Source organism: Leptopilina boulardi, unplaced genomic scaffold (genome assembly GCF_019393585.1).
Source record: "Leptopilina boulardi isolate dan_hultmark-lab unplaced genomic scaffold, ZJU_Lbou_2.1 LbouV2_165, whole genome shotgun sequence".
Classification (NCBI taxonomy): domain Eukaryota; kingdom Metazoa; phylum Arthropoda; class Insecta; order Hymenoptera; family Figitidae; genus Leptopilina; species Leptopilina boulardi.
Window position 1 is genome coordinate 2,185,200 of NW_026137713.1, and position 13,989 is coordinate 2,199,188.

Sequence of the window (13,989 nt, forward strand, 5' to 3'; positions counted from 1 at the left end):
TGAAAATAAATACAAAACTAGTTTTTGAGATTATGCCTAATTTTTAAAAATATTTTCATAAAAATTAAATAAATAAAACTAAGAGGATAAATCAATTTTTTTTTTATTGAATAAAATTGACGTACGTGATATATATTTAATTAGTATTAGGAATATATTAATATAATTTATTAAATACATATACATCTAAAACAATTAAGTAATCTATTTTTTGACACTTTTTTTTTTTAATTACAATTTGGCTTGAATATTATTACGAATATTTGTAATTAAATTTGGTGCAATATCAAAATATGATTTTGCTTTACATTGACGTAACATATTATCTAAAATTGTAGTATACATTGATAAAATATTTTTTTTGTTTATTTTATAAATTGTTTTTTCCGTTCTCTCTAAAATAGTCACAACACCAATTTCAATTAAACTGACAATTGTTGTTGAATATAAATCAATTGACAATGAATATGGATGCTTAAATGTACAATCTTCTTTATAAAGTATTTCCTCCATTAATTTTTGACATTCCTTTATTATATTTTTCTCGCACAATTCATTCATTATCATTTCATCCCACTGAAAGCAATTACAATTGTTAATGGGAAGAAAATTAATTAAATTCTATATTTTTATTAGAATAAAATTTTCTCCTTACCTTTAGTAGAACATTACAGGTAACATTGATAGCTGCAATATACGGTAAAATGAGATTACACAACAGTGAATGTAATTTTTTATTCGATCCCATTATTAGCGTATCGCCAAAATCGCGAACGCAATTTTCTCTTATCATAAATGATAATGTTTCCCTTAATTCGGATTTAGCAATTGATTCCGTGATTTCCGTTTGAAATGCAAATTCTGTGCTCAAGAGTTTTCGTAATAATAAATAATGTTCTAATACTGTTTCTGAAAAAAATGTGAAAACAAAATTAAATTATTATTTCTTCATTAGTTAATAGAGGAAGTAATTTATTACGAAATAATTTCGTAGTAAGCCAAAATATATTATAATAAATTATAATAAACTTAAGGAACTTAATGATACTGAAGTTTTGTGAAATCAAAAATGACGCAATGATAATTAAGAAACAATTTATAAATATGTATTTTTTAATATCAATAAGGAAATAAATCAATAAAAATTTCCGGAACAAATTAAATTGAAAGAAAATAATATTCTTACCTTTGGAAATGGTACAATTTTCATTTTCTCTTATACAAACTGCTAATATTGCATGTTTTGCTAGAAAACCCAAATTTGGATTCACATAAATAGCAAGTGTTATTAATGGCACTGAAATTCTAATCGTCTCATCATTTAAATAATGTCCCTTGACATTAATAACTTTATCTGTTTTAACAATTTTATGCCTTTCCTTGAGAAACAAATTATTCGATGAATCAATAATTAATAAATCTCGATGAATATGTAGAGATTCAAGAATTTCCTCCTTATCTGTTTTCTCACGTGCACTGTAAAAAGAAAAAGTTATTAAAAAAATTCTTTCTTTTTTTTTTTTTCTTGTAAATAATTATAATTGTGTAAATAATTACCCAACGTCTTTGGGAAATACTAGAGCTCCAATTGAATTGACTAGAATATTTTTTATCCAACTATAATCTTGAAGTAAACTTTCAAAACTATAAATTTCTCCAGAATGTGAATAAATTCTCTCATTAAATAAAAGTGCAATAATATTAAATGGCATAAGTACAGAATTTTGTTTGTGTTTATCAATAATTGAATAAGCAAGTTTTTTTACAGTTTCCGTTGGTAATTTTGCATTTGGCGATAAGGCACTTGATTTACGTATGTGCATATCTAAATACTGTCTAGCTGATATTGGCTCAGAAAAATTAAAATAAACATGTCCATGAGCAAATGATTCACGTAATATTGAGAGTGATTTTAATAATTTTGTTGTACTCTCCGTTGGTTTTGGCACACCAAGTAATTCATAGGCAAATAAATTTTCCTCCAATGGACGATCATAACTGATACTTATTGGTATAAATTGTATATCAGAAACGTCACTTCGAAAAAGAACATCCAAAATCATTGACAGCAAACCTTTTCAAAAATGAAAAACAAAAATTTAGATATTTATAAAAAAAAATTTGGAATTTTTTAAGTACTTTTTTTTTGTAAATTTACCAAATTTAGGAGCAAGACTCTTTTGGCTTCTACTACGTGTACCCTCGATGAAAAATTCAATTGCTCGATCACTGTGAGCAACTATTGAAGCAACGTAACCGCGAAAAATCTCTTTATAAAGTTTATCAGTGGAAAAAGTTCGTCTCATATAAAATGCCCCAGTTTTTCTCAAAAGCTCCCCAACAACTTGCATTCGATAAAAATCCATTCCACTGGCAATATTCGGTAATGCCATATCGTAAGAAAAGAGAATATATGACATCAAAACAAAGTCCAAATAACTTCTATGCGATGGTGCATAAACATATTGAACTTGAGAATTGTTCATTTGATTTTTAATACTAAACAAAAATTGTTTATTTAAATGCACACTTATTAGAATCCGTTTCATCACTTTAGTGATAAGTAAACCTGTCAAAAGAATTGAAAATTAAACAATTATTTTTTAAATTAAAAGGAGTAAAAAGAAAATATTAATATACCTAGCCAACGAACAGTGGGAAGATGAGCTTTGCTGGCCATTTCCTCGAGCATTGCACGAGCCTCTGCGACGATGATGGATTTGTCGACATTACGTGCAGCAGCTAAACTCTCAATGACCATGACAACTCGTGGATTAACAAGGGTTGCACGAATTGTTTGATTACGTGAATATTTTAATTCTGGTGGTAATTTATGTGGTGGTAAAGGATTTGTTGGACGTGATACCCAAAGTATATCACAATCTTGTCGCCTCTCGGTAAGCAAATCGTGAAACTCCATTTGCTTCATTGCAACGACTACTGTTTTTCACTTTTTAGAAGCAAAAAAAAAAAAAAAATATTATACATACACACTATACCGCATTCAGATGATTAGATTATCCTTCTCATTTTTCTATATTCATCTCCCACCTAATAGGTGAACACACCAAAGTAAACTCCAAAGATCAATGCCATTTCCAATGCAAATTACACATATGTACACCTTTCAAAAACACTTTTGTGCCGGACTTTTTGTTTATATTGAATGACATTCGAGGTTATGGGTTAAATTTTTATTAAGAAAGTTATACAATTAAAACTTGGATAAATATCAGTAAAAATTTGGTTCAAACTTCAATATTATGCAATTAAATCACATAAACACTTGTTATTTTCAATAATAGAGTTGACGATAAGAAATAATGAGTTTATTGACAGAAACAATTTTAGCAGACGAATCGAAAATGTATTTCAAATTCTCTTTGAAATAGTTAATGGAAAATTGAAAGTAAGTTTATTTTAAAGTAAATTATGTACTGTTTTTTTTTTTTATTTCTTAAAGTTATTTAATAATTACTGGTCTGTCAATAGTCATTAAGTTAAGAGATAACCTATAATTAGGTTACTTTCACTTTTCTTAATTTTTATAAAAGATAATAAATAAATAGCTGACGATAAATTTCTACCAATAAGAATGTCTATTTCCAAGGTTCTTTGATAGCTTAATGGTAATTGGTCATTGTGGTTTATTTTCAAATATTCCCGCACTTTGCTTTGATCAATCAGAAAAGTGATTTCTATAACTCACTGTGATTGGCTCAATCCAACAGCTCCAACAGTATAATAATCATAATAATGGTTATCAGTTACAGGATATAAAAATACTAAAACAAAATTTAATTATAAAAATGTTTAAACAAAGTTTAAAACTTATCACTCCAGGAAATTTAAATATATTTTCCGGTAAGAAAATAATTTTATAATATTTATCCGATAGTTTTCGTTTATTCATATACGATGTAAAAGTTAAGAACGTAACCTCAAAAACTTTTACTCCAAAAGAAGTATTTATTTACATTCTTAAATGTAATTAATTTCTTTATTATTTATGTCTTTTTTCCTGTATTATGATATATTTTTATATTGTAATAATAAATAAAAATATGGAAGTAATAGAAAAATTTGTTATTCTTTTACAGGTTGTCTTAAACATGAAACCTATTGTACAATAACAAGTCAATCAACAAAAAAATGGGATTTATTAAGTGCAGTTTGTTTAGAACGACATCCAATTATTACTAAACCAATGAGTGAAATGGAAAGGAAATTTCAAGAATCTATCTATGAAATAGAGCATGAGAAAAGTTTTAAATCAAATCACGAATTAAGAATAGAAAGAGAGGAATTGGAGAAAAAATCAAAAGTAAAAGTGTTAGATGAAAAAGAGGATAGTAAATTAAAATTACAATCTGTAGGAGAATATGAAGATGCTTGTAAGCAGGAGCTTGAGTCTTTTAAATTTGCTCCTAGAATAACAGGTACTTGATTTATTTTTCTATTAATATTATTATTATATTAATTATATTTTATTGCAGAGGCAGATGAGAAAAATATTACAAATACATTTAAAAGAAAATTGGATCGAACGTTGCTTTTGTTAACTGAGCAAAAATTTGGTAATACTTTATTATGGAAACCACCACAAGGAATTAGAAACGATGGTGAAACTATGAGACAGGTAAGGGGAAAATCCCTTCTCTCTTCTAAATATTATTTTAATTATATTGTATAAAATTTATTTCTAGGCAGCAGAAAGAATTTTACTTGACTCCTGTGGTTCTGATTTAACTGTTCAATTTTATGGAAATTCTCCCATTGGTTATTATAAATATTTATATCCAATGGCGGTACGAACGGAAAAAGCCGATGGTGCAAAAGTATTTTTCTATTTAGCTAAATATATAAAAGGAAATATTTCCGATAAAGTGAAACATCAATGGCTCGATAGAACGGAACTTTCTCAAGTATTAGGAAAAGGAACACGAAGAGTTTTATTTCAATTTTTGATTCCCGAATGAATGTAATTTGATGAATCATTTATAGATGAATGCCAAGTGTGTAAGAAATATAAATTTCTGTACATATATTATTAGGCTGAAACAATTTATACACTTGATTTTGAAATTAATTTCGTAAGTAAATTTTTTATTTCTTTTTTGTTTACGAGTAAAATAATTTTTTTTTTTTTTTCGTTTTTCAGAGGCACTTTTATTTTTTTCCTTCGAACTATGTACAGTGTGAGAAAATATAGTATTGATATTAATAGATAAGTATTTTTTTTTTCAGAAACGATCACCTCGATAACGTCCGGTATATTTTGTATTTGTCCGAACATCTTTGCCCTGTCTCTTTCGTCGTTCCTTCTTTTCTAAAATCCAATCACGACTCTTTTTAAGTGGTTTGCCTTTTGCCTTTCTCATATTTTCTCTAAAAATGAAAAAAAAAATTTTGTTAACAGTTTCAAGGACTGAAAAAAGGTAAGACACTTTTTTTTTTAAATGTAATAGATATAAAACTGACCTCTTTGAATTGTAATTAACTTGATTAGAATCTTCTTCAGTGCCTAGACCTTTAGGGAGAGTGGTTACTCCACCGGTCATGAGGACTAAAAAAAATTTCTTTGCCTTTGTACTGTTTGGATAATCAACGACAACTCCCCCATAAAAACCGGCTTTTGTAGCTTGTGTTGTGACTAATTCAATTTGATCACTATTCTCGGGATAAAATTGAAAAACAGCTCTCGCTGATCTTGATAAACAAGCGAAAAGTGTTGAGAAAAATTTATATAATCTTTTTACGGGATTGTGTGATGTTTTATCTGCGTTGCATAACCATTGAAGGGCAGAAATACTCACAGCACCATCAAAACTTCCTGCTCTGAATGACATTCCCTGACCCATGTCATTTAAGATTAAATCACCTTCAACTTCTCTTTCACGAGCAACATCTGTAAAAAAAAAAATTGTTTATTTAAAGTAAATCTTAATTTGTTATCTATTTTTAAAAAATGAAAATATTTTCTCACTCAGCATTGAAGGAGAAATATCAACACCAATCCAAACGTGTCCCTGATCTTCTAAAACACTGCCACTAAGTCCAGAGCCACATCCAATATCTAAAAGAAAACAAGATTCATCCTCAGGTAAAAGAAGAAGTTCTATGGCTCTTTCACACATTTGAACTTGAATATCCATCATTCGTGAACTGAAAATTAAAATGATTTAGAAAGAGAATATCAAAGATTATAGAATTAAAAATTATTTACTTTTGTGTGTATTTCCGAGCTTCTTCATCATTGTAAAACTGAAATTGATTAAATTGATATAAATTGCATGAAATTAAAAAACAGAATCTAAAAATAATTTTTGTTAAAAACTTTTTGGATATCAATTTCTTGTTTGAAACTTACAACTTCTGGAGGTGCTAAATGTTCCGGTCGACGAGACATTTTTATAAATTACTTTTTATTCTTATTATAACAATTAAAATTGTGACAACTATAAAACGCACGTGTTTAAAGAGGTTATGTTTTGTTGACAGATTTTTTGACATGCTGATTCCGATGCAACTGCACTCTGGTGGTGGAAATAATTTTAGGTGATTTTGAATTTTTATTACAAAAAGAAATAAATTCTAATATTATTTATAAAAGTAAAAAAATACAAAATATTCTCTATTTAGAATTTTATTTTTGTGTTTATTTTTTTAAATAAATAATTATTTATCTATTTAAATATGTTGGAAATCTTTCTCATAGGCGTCGCTGCACTCGCTGTTTACTGCCCTTCATTCAGTATTTCGGCGCCAACGGAAGTTGTTGTTTCATAAAACAGTAATTTATTTTGTTGAGAAAAAAAGTGAGAAAACTACATTTATATGACGTGAAAAATAACATCATGTTTGTTACCGATCTTCCAAATGATTTTTACAAAGTAGTACGAGGAAATGTAAGTAATAATATTAAAATTTATCAAGTTTTTTTCACCATTTTCTCAAAGGGTGTTTTGTTAGGTTAAGTAACGGTTATTGACATCCCTTTAATTTAAAGGGTTTCGGAAAAACTTTTTTTTCTTTTCAATTATTTCTATTTTAATTTCGAGATTAATATTTGTAATTTCAATGACCTTTCAGAAATACTTTCTATTTTGTCAATTTTAATAAGGTGAAGAAAGGTCATGGACACTAATGTATGAACTATTGTCTTTTAATTGTTAATTCTGCCATTAAATCGAATTTGTTTTATATTTTATTTACTATTTATAAGTTCGAATAAGTGGTAAATTAATATTTTTAAGCTGAAAAGCAATTGTAATAAAACAGTAATTTTGTCAAAGTGGTATTGATTGCATTTAATCCAAGTTCGATTTGTTAGCATTTATCATTCTTTTAAGTTGAATAATAATATTCGAATAACATGAAATCGATGATTTGAAAATAAATTACTACAGCAATTTATTCATTTTAAATACATGTTCATCGGAAATTCGTTAATCGCGAGAAATTATTTTGCAATTTTGAGGTTAATCCTTAAGTTGCAGCAATGTCATAAAAATAATTTCGAAATTGAAATAAATGCTATTTAAAAATAATTGCAAGAACTATTTAATATTAAAAAAAAAAACTGTTAGAATCTTTATTGTAAGAGAAGGTAAATAATTCTATTTATTATTTCAGCGGTGCCTTCTTTTAGTGAACTTTGACGTGGATGCAATTTGTGCTTCTAGAATTTTGCAATCTCTCTTTAAAAATGATAATGCAGTTTATACATTAGTCCCTGTGCAAGGAGTTGATGATTTAGTGCAAGCCTATGCGGAAAATTGGAAAGAGGTAATATTCAATCATATTATAATTTAATGTAAATTTTTAATAAATTTTTCTATTTTCTATTTTTATTTTAGACAACATTTGTTATTTTAATAAATTGTGGAGGATGTGTGGATATAACACAACTATTGGAACCAGATGAGAGAATAATATTTTTTATAATTGACAGTCATCGACCTTATGATACAGATAATATTTATTCTGAAAGTCAAATTAGAATACTCGGTAATCTAGAGGCGGAGGATTCAATTCCGGAATATAATGATATTTATAGGGATGATGATGTGAGTAGACGCATTTCTTCTTTTTTTTTTTAGTAAATTTATTCTATTTTTCTCTAATATGTGTATCGTTATTTAGTCTGATGAAGAGAATTTAGTTCCAACTGATGATGAGGATGCAGGTGACGATGAGGATGGAGCTATTGAATCAAATCAAGCTAAACGAAGACGATTGAATGAAGAGATAATATTAAAAAGAAGAGAAATGAGAAAATGGGAAGAAAATCGAGAAACGATTTTGTTCAATTATAAACAATACAGTTATTACGGCAGATCTGTAAGTTATTTTACTTTTTTGATTAGTGAATAGATTTGATTTTATTGTAATTGAAAATTTGCTTTTTTTAGAGTGCAGTACAAATTTTTGAAATGACATGGAAAATGTCAAGAGATACTTTAGATATGGCGTGGTGGGCAATAATTGGAGCTACAGAACAATCTATTCTTAATAAAATTGAAAATCAAAATAGCATTATTGAGGCAGCTAATTTACAAGGACATATTTCAAGACTGAGTCATATGCGAGGAGTTACTGGAGATAGATTGCAACAAAGTTCAATAAAAGTCACATACGATAATGAGTATCCTTTTGAAAAAGAAAAATGTTATTGTGTTAACAATTGTGATTGTTAAAACACTTTTTTAAATTAAACTATAATTTAAAATTGTTTTTCCTTAATGAAATACGCTTTTAGTCTTCAATTGGCACTTTATAGGCATTGGACTGTAGAGGCGAGTTTGAGACATTCAATGACAACGTCCGTTTCATTACGTTTATGGTCGATTAAAGGTGAACAGCGTCTTAAGGAATTATTAGCCGAAATGGGATTGCCATTAGCACAATCGAAACAACAATTCTCAGCAATGGATCTTAATCTTCGACAAGAATTTAAAGAAATGGTTGAAAAAATATCGGCTAAATATAATATGGACAATGTAAGGGGAACAAGTTTTACTCTTCAATATGGATATAGATTTAAATATTGTGCATCGGATGTCGTTTACGCTATGCTGGCATTGCTCGAATCAACTGTAAGTTATATTTTTCTTTTTTTAATATTAAAAACTTATTTGTAATGCGCTCTGAAGAAAGAGACCTAAGAAGCAAAAAATTATATGTTATATTTTCTTTATAGGGAAAAAATAGATCACCACAACATTGTTTTATGGATGCATCGGATTGTATTTCGAGATTAAAGAAGGATGTTTTAGCGAGAGGAATTGAAAAGGCAAAGGAAATGTTGTGTAATATTTATAAAACAGCACAGGGTATATTGGAAATGAAACAAGTTATGAATGCAGGAAGATTTCTTTATGTTGTACTTCCTGGTGGTAATCTTGATAGTCATTTGTTCTCTCATCCTCATGCTCTTATGATGTTGGCACAATTTGTTTTACAAGCTTATGTTGAAAGTTCGAGAAGTAGACGGGCCCTTGGATTGCCTCTAGTTGCATCAGCGACTTATAATACTGAAACAAATATGTGTCTTGTCATTGGAATACCACCGGTTTGTGAAGATCAACCGAGAAGGTAATTTCAATTTTAATTATTTACAAAAATAATAATAACTTTTAAAATTGAAGATTAATATTAAATTCATTATTATTTTTATATTTCTAGTTTGTTTGGCCTCGCATTTAAAGGAGCAGCAGAAAATACGAATTCTTATCTTGAAGAAGATTATTTCGATGCTACAAGTAAGTTTTTTTTTTACTTTTTAATTAATAAATAATTAAAATTTTAAAGAAACAAATGTTTCAATTTTATTGAGCTGTGGATTTATTTCCAGTTGTAAGACTGAAGATTGAACATCGGCCGAAATTTTTCGACGCTCTGGCAGCGTTGCTGACGTGATAAACGAAAGTTTTTTTTTTATAGATAATAGAGAAGTGTAAGACTTAGCACCGTTTTGTATATAATTGATACATTTAACTAGGTATAACTTCTATTTCTGTTAATAACTTATGTGACCGAAAGTGCGTTAATTTTAAGGACACAATTTTTGATTGCATGGTGTCAAGGGTGTCTAATTTTTTTTTTTTTTATTTTTGTTTTACAGTTAGTGTTCGTAACTAGATATTATCAACGACACAAGACTTGTGAAAGAAATTAATTATTAAATTTAAAGGAAACAGTGTCAAAAAACGTTCATATAAAAAATAAGATAAACTACTAAAATAAATTAGAAACTAAGTTTAATTTTTTGTTAGTTCCTAATTTTAATAATTGACATTTTTTCCCTTAATCTTTAAATTTGATTAATTTCTCTCATATCAAAAACATGTAAATATAATTTTTAATTTTCTTTTAAAACCGTCAACGCACCGAGGTTTAATTGTAATCTTATTTTGTGTATATATTAGTATAGTTTCTTTCAAAAAAAATACTTTCTACATGAAAGTTAGACTTATAGAAATTGAGTTTGTTTTTTTTAACGAAATTAATATTTTAAAACTTTTTTTATACACAAAGTAATGAACTAAAAACATATTTATGAATCTTCAATCGAATGAGTAAAAAAATAATTTTCTTTTAATTTTAACTCGCAACGATTAATTTTATAATAATAGTAATTAATTATTTTTTTTTTAATGACGAAAGAAATATTTGACACACGAATGCAAGTCACATAAGATTAATAATTACCAATTCTGCCGAGCAGAAAATTGTTCAACGTTTAGAAAAGTGTATTTGTTTCAACGATAATATTTTTTTTCTTTTTTTTTTAATACCACATGACCATTAATTATTGTATAGCGATATAAGAAGTTCATAATAAGAATGAATTAATAGACAATCCAATGAAAACTCTTTTCGACAATATCTGCCGTAAAATATTTCGCTCCTTTCTAATTCCAATAAACTTTTAATATGGTTTGGGAATTAAATTATAAAATTAACTTTATTTTTACATTTCTACTCAACATTAATTTATTAAATATTATTGTTACTTCATCTATATATGTTACATGAATGGATTAATTATTATAAAAACATTTTTTTTCGGTTTCTCTTTTTTTATACACATGTTTTACAGCAGCAGTACATTTACATAATTTCATCACTTTTTTTTGAGTTCTAGGAAAAAAGAGTTTTTTTTGGGGGGCGATTCATACATACACACATACACACACACACACACACACACTCTCTCTCTCTCTCTTTTGTATTGCGATTTTATTTTAATTTGATATTTTTTCCGCTCGTGCCGATTTTCGTACGGTGGCAATTTTATTTGTAGGAAGTTTATTATTGCGATAACGATCGACAAATTGTTGAACTGACTCGACAGTGATTTCAGCTCCGTCTTCCATAACAGCGTAAACTCCTCGTGGAATGTCAATTGCCGTGAGCAACGGCACCGCGTCATCTAGTCCGACAAACTCACGAAGTATGTCCGAGGTCTCGCACTAAAAAATTAATTATATTTTTAAACAATTTCGAGAAATTTATTTTTAATTTCAAATCTATTTTAAAAAAAATTATAATGTAAAAAATAAATAATTCAATTCTTATTGAATTATTTATTTTACGAAATTATAATTGTAAAAAATAATTTAACGAGCATAATTTGAGAATATTATTGTTTTAAAAATTGTTCTCGTTAAATTATTTCATAATTGAAATTTTTTAATTTCATTAAAATGTAAAATTGCGTAAAAATTTTTTTTTTGGTATTTTATTTACAAATTTGGGTAATAATTTTACGCAATTTGAAAAACATTATTTTTGTAAAAATTTAGTAAACTATTTCCGGTGGAAGGATATTTATGATCAAATATACATTCGGAGGAATTTCAAAGAGAGAGATAATTAGCATCTATACTAATCGATATGAGTAGAATTGACATCCAGGTAATTGGAAATTTGCCAGAAATTTGTCAACTACAATAGATATAATTATTTTCGTAATTATGCCAATTAATTTCAATTATTTATTAATTAACTGGTTTATTTCTCAGAATATAAAATCAAAGTTATAATTAAATTTTTCCTTTTTTCAGATTTTATTTTTGTGCAAGATATATAAAAAAAAATTCATTTTTAGTTACATTTTATAATAGTATCAAAAAAGAAACCAAAAAAAAACTTTACTCACGTCCAGTGCAATAAAAAATTGAAGCATATCGTCCAGATCATCGAAATTCGGATCGTAATCCGGTCTATCTCTTCTGTAAGCATCTGCAGCCGGTAGTAAAACTGTTTCTCCAAAATGTATTTCACAGTCGTCACCCTCTGCAAAAAGAAAAGAAAATATTTTATCGATATTTGAAGAAGAAAAAGTATATAAAAAACTTACATATAGGTAAGAGAAAGAGAATTACCATTAAATAATTCGAATTTATTTGTTTGATTAAAATTTGTAAACTTATAATAAAAATTACAATTTTTGTTCTTCAGCTTACCAACAAAAAGAATAATGGCCGGTGCATCGTGTAAAGAAGTTGCATATTTTTCTGTTAAAATATTCACTAAACGACTCGTCCATGGGAAATTCTGTGAAATTTATGTTGATTTTATTCAAGAAAATTCTTTTTCAATAAGACGTGAGGAATACGAGAGCATAGAGAAATTTAAATAAATCTTTCAAAGTCAATCAAAAGTGTTATAAGATATATCAGATATGAAAAAGAAACTTCATGACTCTTTCAATTTTATTATTGAATAAATGAGAGGTAATTTTAATTTTTTTTAAATTAAATGCTGAAAAATTCTATAAAATATTTTTAAATAAAAAACCAAAACAGTAGTGGGTTAAATTAAATTTTGAATTTTTTTTAAAAATATTTTTGTCAGGCAGAAATGATAATGATAATTTTTTTTTCATTAATCTAAAAATATTTTATTGCTAATGAAAATTCTAATGAGATCCTCTTTATATTTTTTTTCGGGTAATATTTACCAGCCCCTCGGGATCTTCTAGGAGTTCTGCTCGCCCTTCCAGAGTGATTATGTTATCTCGAGGGTCGAGAATCACCAATGTTGGAATCGCTTGAACGTCCAAGGCCCTTGCTAATTTTTGTCTCCTTTCTTCCTGAGAAAATGGTATTCTCAACCAGGGCATCGATCCCGTGTAAATGTTATACGATTCTTCACTTCTGTAAGTAATAAGAAAAAAATCGCATCAATATTTTTCAATTCGTTTTAGAAAAAGAAAAAATTTTTTTTCGTTAACATTAAGAAAATGTTTTTTAATTTAAATATTTATTTAATTTATAACAAAAAATTAATTTAAAAAAATATATATTTTAATTCTCGTAAAGAATAAAAAATTAGTTTTCTATTTCGAATTTATTGAAAATAATATTTTTAACCCTATTTAATTAAAAAAAAAAAAAAGAGAATTTATTGTAATTCTCTGTCTAGAGTACTTTTTCTTTCGCACCCTCTTGTAATTTTTTCTCTTTTTTTCAACCCCTCCCTCCCCCTCTTGTTGCTCTTCTTATCCTCTTTGCAAAGAGTTTGATGCCCGAACGATAGTCGATCGATTTTCCATAAAGGTTTATGAAAGCCGTCGTGGCACGATGAACCTTTTCTACTTTTTCTTGTTGAAGGGGGTGGGATTTTTTTTTTTTTTTTTTAGTTACACCTTTTATATATATACACACACATTCATTTATATATATTGTTCACTGCCAAGGCAATAATCCGCCTACTCTCTAACATTATCTGCCATCTCGCTATATCTAAGAGAACAGAGTCGTTACTTTACGGACTGACACATTTCATGACCCAAGATCGTAAAAAATTCTTTGTCCGCACTGAAATATCTGATAAAACATTTTACCGTAATCTCGTTAATTTTTCGACAACTTCCGCCCTTATTATTGCGATGATATTAAATATATATATTTTTTAATTAAAAGAAAAACTAAATAAATATTAAAATTAAATAAATGAATTATTTTTGTATTAACTATT

At 27.4% G+C, this 13,989-nt stretch overlaps 5 protein-coding genes across 6 annotated transcripts in view; 2 read left to right on the forward strand and 3 right to left on the reverse strand.

The window, feature by feature from the left end:
- Nucleotides 1–146: 146 nt before the first annotated feature.
- On the reverse strand, nt 147–3,533 carry LOC127277091 (dihydroxyacetone phosphate acyltransferase). Its single transcript, XM_051297918.1, has 6 exons — nt 2,641–3,533; nt 2,159–2,569; nt 1,558–2,074; nt 1,187–1,476; nt 656–909; nt 147–576 (listed from the first exon to the last, which is right to left on the reverse strand). Exons 1-6 carry the CDS (start codon nt 2,927–2,929, stop codon nt 232–234), a joined length of 2,106 nt encoding a protein of 701 aa, XP_051153875.1. The 5' UTR covers nt 2,930–3,533; the 3' UTR covers nt 147–231.
- Nucleotides 3,534–3,701: 168 nt separating this feature from the next.
- On the forward strand, nt 3,702–5,231 carry LOC127277331 (39S ribosomal protein L46, mitochondrial). 2 transcript variants are annotated; one of them, XR_007842354.1, is made up of 5 exons: nt 3,702–3,864; nt 4,101–4,439; nt 4,497–4,639; nt 4,707–5,093; nt 5,162–5,231. XR_007842354.1 is itself a non-coding variant. In XM_051298374.1 (4 exons), the coding sequence occupies exons 1-4, from the start codon at nt 3,810–3,812 to the stop codon at nt 4,977–4,979; spliced, it is 810 nt and encodes a 269-aa protein (XP_051154331.1). In that variant the 5' UTR covers nt 3,702–3,809; the 3' UTR covers nt 4,980–5,231. The 2 variants fall into 2 exon arrangements, 1 of the variants encoding a protein (XP_051154331.1); XM_051298374.1 differs by having other exon boundaries at nt 4,707–5,231.
- LOC127277330 (probable 18S rRNA (guanine-N(7))-methyltransferase) lies at nt 5,219–6,536 on the reverse strand. The gene is made up of 5 exons (XM_051298373.1): nt 6,371–6,536; nt 6,227–6,264; nt 5,987–6,165; nt 5,482–5,908; nt 5,219–5,388 (listed from the first exon to the last, which is right to left on the reverse strand). The coding sequence occupies exons 1-5, from the start codon at nt 6,407–6,409 to the stop codon at nt 5,244–5,246; spliced, it is 828 nt and encodes a 275-aa protein (XP_051154330.1). The 5' UTR covers nt 6,410–6,536; the 3' UTR covers nt 5,219–5,243.
- Nucleotides 6,537–6,735: 199 nt separating this feature from the next.
- Nucleotides 6,736–10,864, forward strand: LOC127277328 (cell division control protein 45 homolog). Its single transcript, XM_051298371.1, has 9 exons — nt 6,736–6,908; nt 7,636–7,788; nt 7,860–8,069; nt 8,146–8,343; nt 8,415–8,647; nt 8,762–9,098; nt 9,203–9,597; nt 9,688–9,764; nt 9,857–10,864. Exons 1-9 carry the CDS (start codon nt 6,858–6,860, stop codon nt 9,919–9,921), a joined length of 1,719 nt encoding a protein of 572 aa, XP_051154328.1. The 5' UTR covers nt 6,736–6,857; the 3' UTR covers nt 9,922–10,864.
- Nucleotides 10,865–10,968: 104 nt separating this feature from the next.
- LOC127277329 (nucleoredoxin-like) overlaps nt 10,969–13,989 on the reverse strand; it is a 29,199-nt gene continuing 26,178 nt past the window's right edge. Inside the window, exons 4-7 of the mRNA XM_051298372.1 lie at nt 12,971–13,166; nt 12,474–12,564; nt 12,167–12,303; nt 10,969–11,477 (exon numbers count right to left, since the gene is read on the reverse strand). Of these exons, the coding sequence (XP_051154329.1) occupies nt 11,250–11,477; nt 12,167–12,303; nt 12,474–12,564; nt 12,971–13,166 (652 nt within the window). The 3' untranslated portion in view covers nt 10,969–11,249. The remainder of the gene's footprint in view (nt 11,478–12,166; nt 12,304–12,473; nt 12,565–12,970; nt 13,167–13,989) is intronic.

Bases quoted from the DNA above. Each gene is read 5' to 3' on its own strand.
- LOC127277091 (XM_051297918.1), bottom strand. From the start codon at position 2,929: ATGAAGCAAATGGAGTTTCACGATTTGCTTACCGAGAGGCGACAAGAT. The intron at 2,570-2,640 runs GTATATTAATAT...TTCTTTTGACAG, and splicing joins TCCCACTGTTCGTTGGCTAG to GTTTACTTATCACTAAAGTG. The intron at 1,477-1,557 runs GTAATTATTTAC...TTCTTTTTACAG, and splicing joins GTATTTCCCAAAGACGTTGG to TGCACGTGAGAAAACAGATA.
- LOC127277331 (XM_051298374.1), top strand. From the start codon at position 3,810: ATGTTTAAACAAAGTTTAAAACTTATCACTCCAGGAAATTTAAATATA. The intron at 3,865-4,100 runs GTAAGAAAATAA...ATTCTTTTACAG, and splicing joins AAATTTAAATATATTTTCCG to GTTGTCTTAAACATGAAACC. The intron at 4,640-4,706 runs GTAAGGGGAAAA...ATTTATTTCTAG, and splicing joins ATGGTGAAACTATGAGACAG to GCAGCAGAAAGAATTTTACT.
- LOC127277330 (XM_051298373.1), bottom strand. From the start codon at position 6,409: ATGTCTCGTCGACCGGAACATTTAGCACCTCCAGAAGTT. The intron at 6,265-6,370 runs GTAAGTTTCAAA...AATCAATTTCAG, and splicing joins ATTTAGCACCTCCAGAAGTT to TTTTACAATGATGAAGAAGC. The intron at 5,909-5,986 runs GTGAGAAAATAT...TTTTTTTTACAG, and splicing joins TATTTCTCCTTCAATGCTGA to ATGTTGCTCGTGAAAGAGAA.
- LOC127277328 (XM_051298371.1), top strand. From the start codon at position 6,858: ATGTTTGTTACCGATCTTCCAAATGATTTTTACAAAGTAGTACGAGGA. The intron at 8,070-8,145 runs GTGAGTAGACGC...ATCGTTATTTAG, and splicing joins ATATTTATAGGGATGATGAT to TCTGATGAAGAGAATTTAGT. The intron at 9,765-9,856 runs GTAAGTTTTTTT...ATTTATTTCCAG, and splicing joins AGATTATTTCGATGCTACAA to TTGTAAGACTGAAGATTGAA.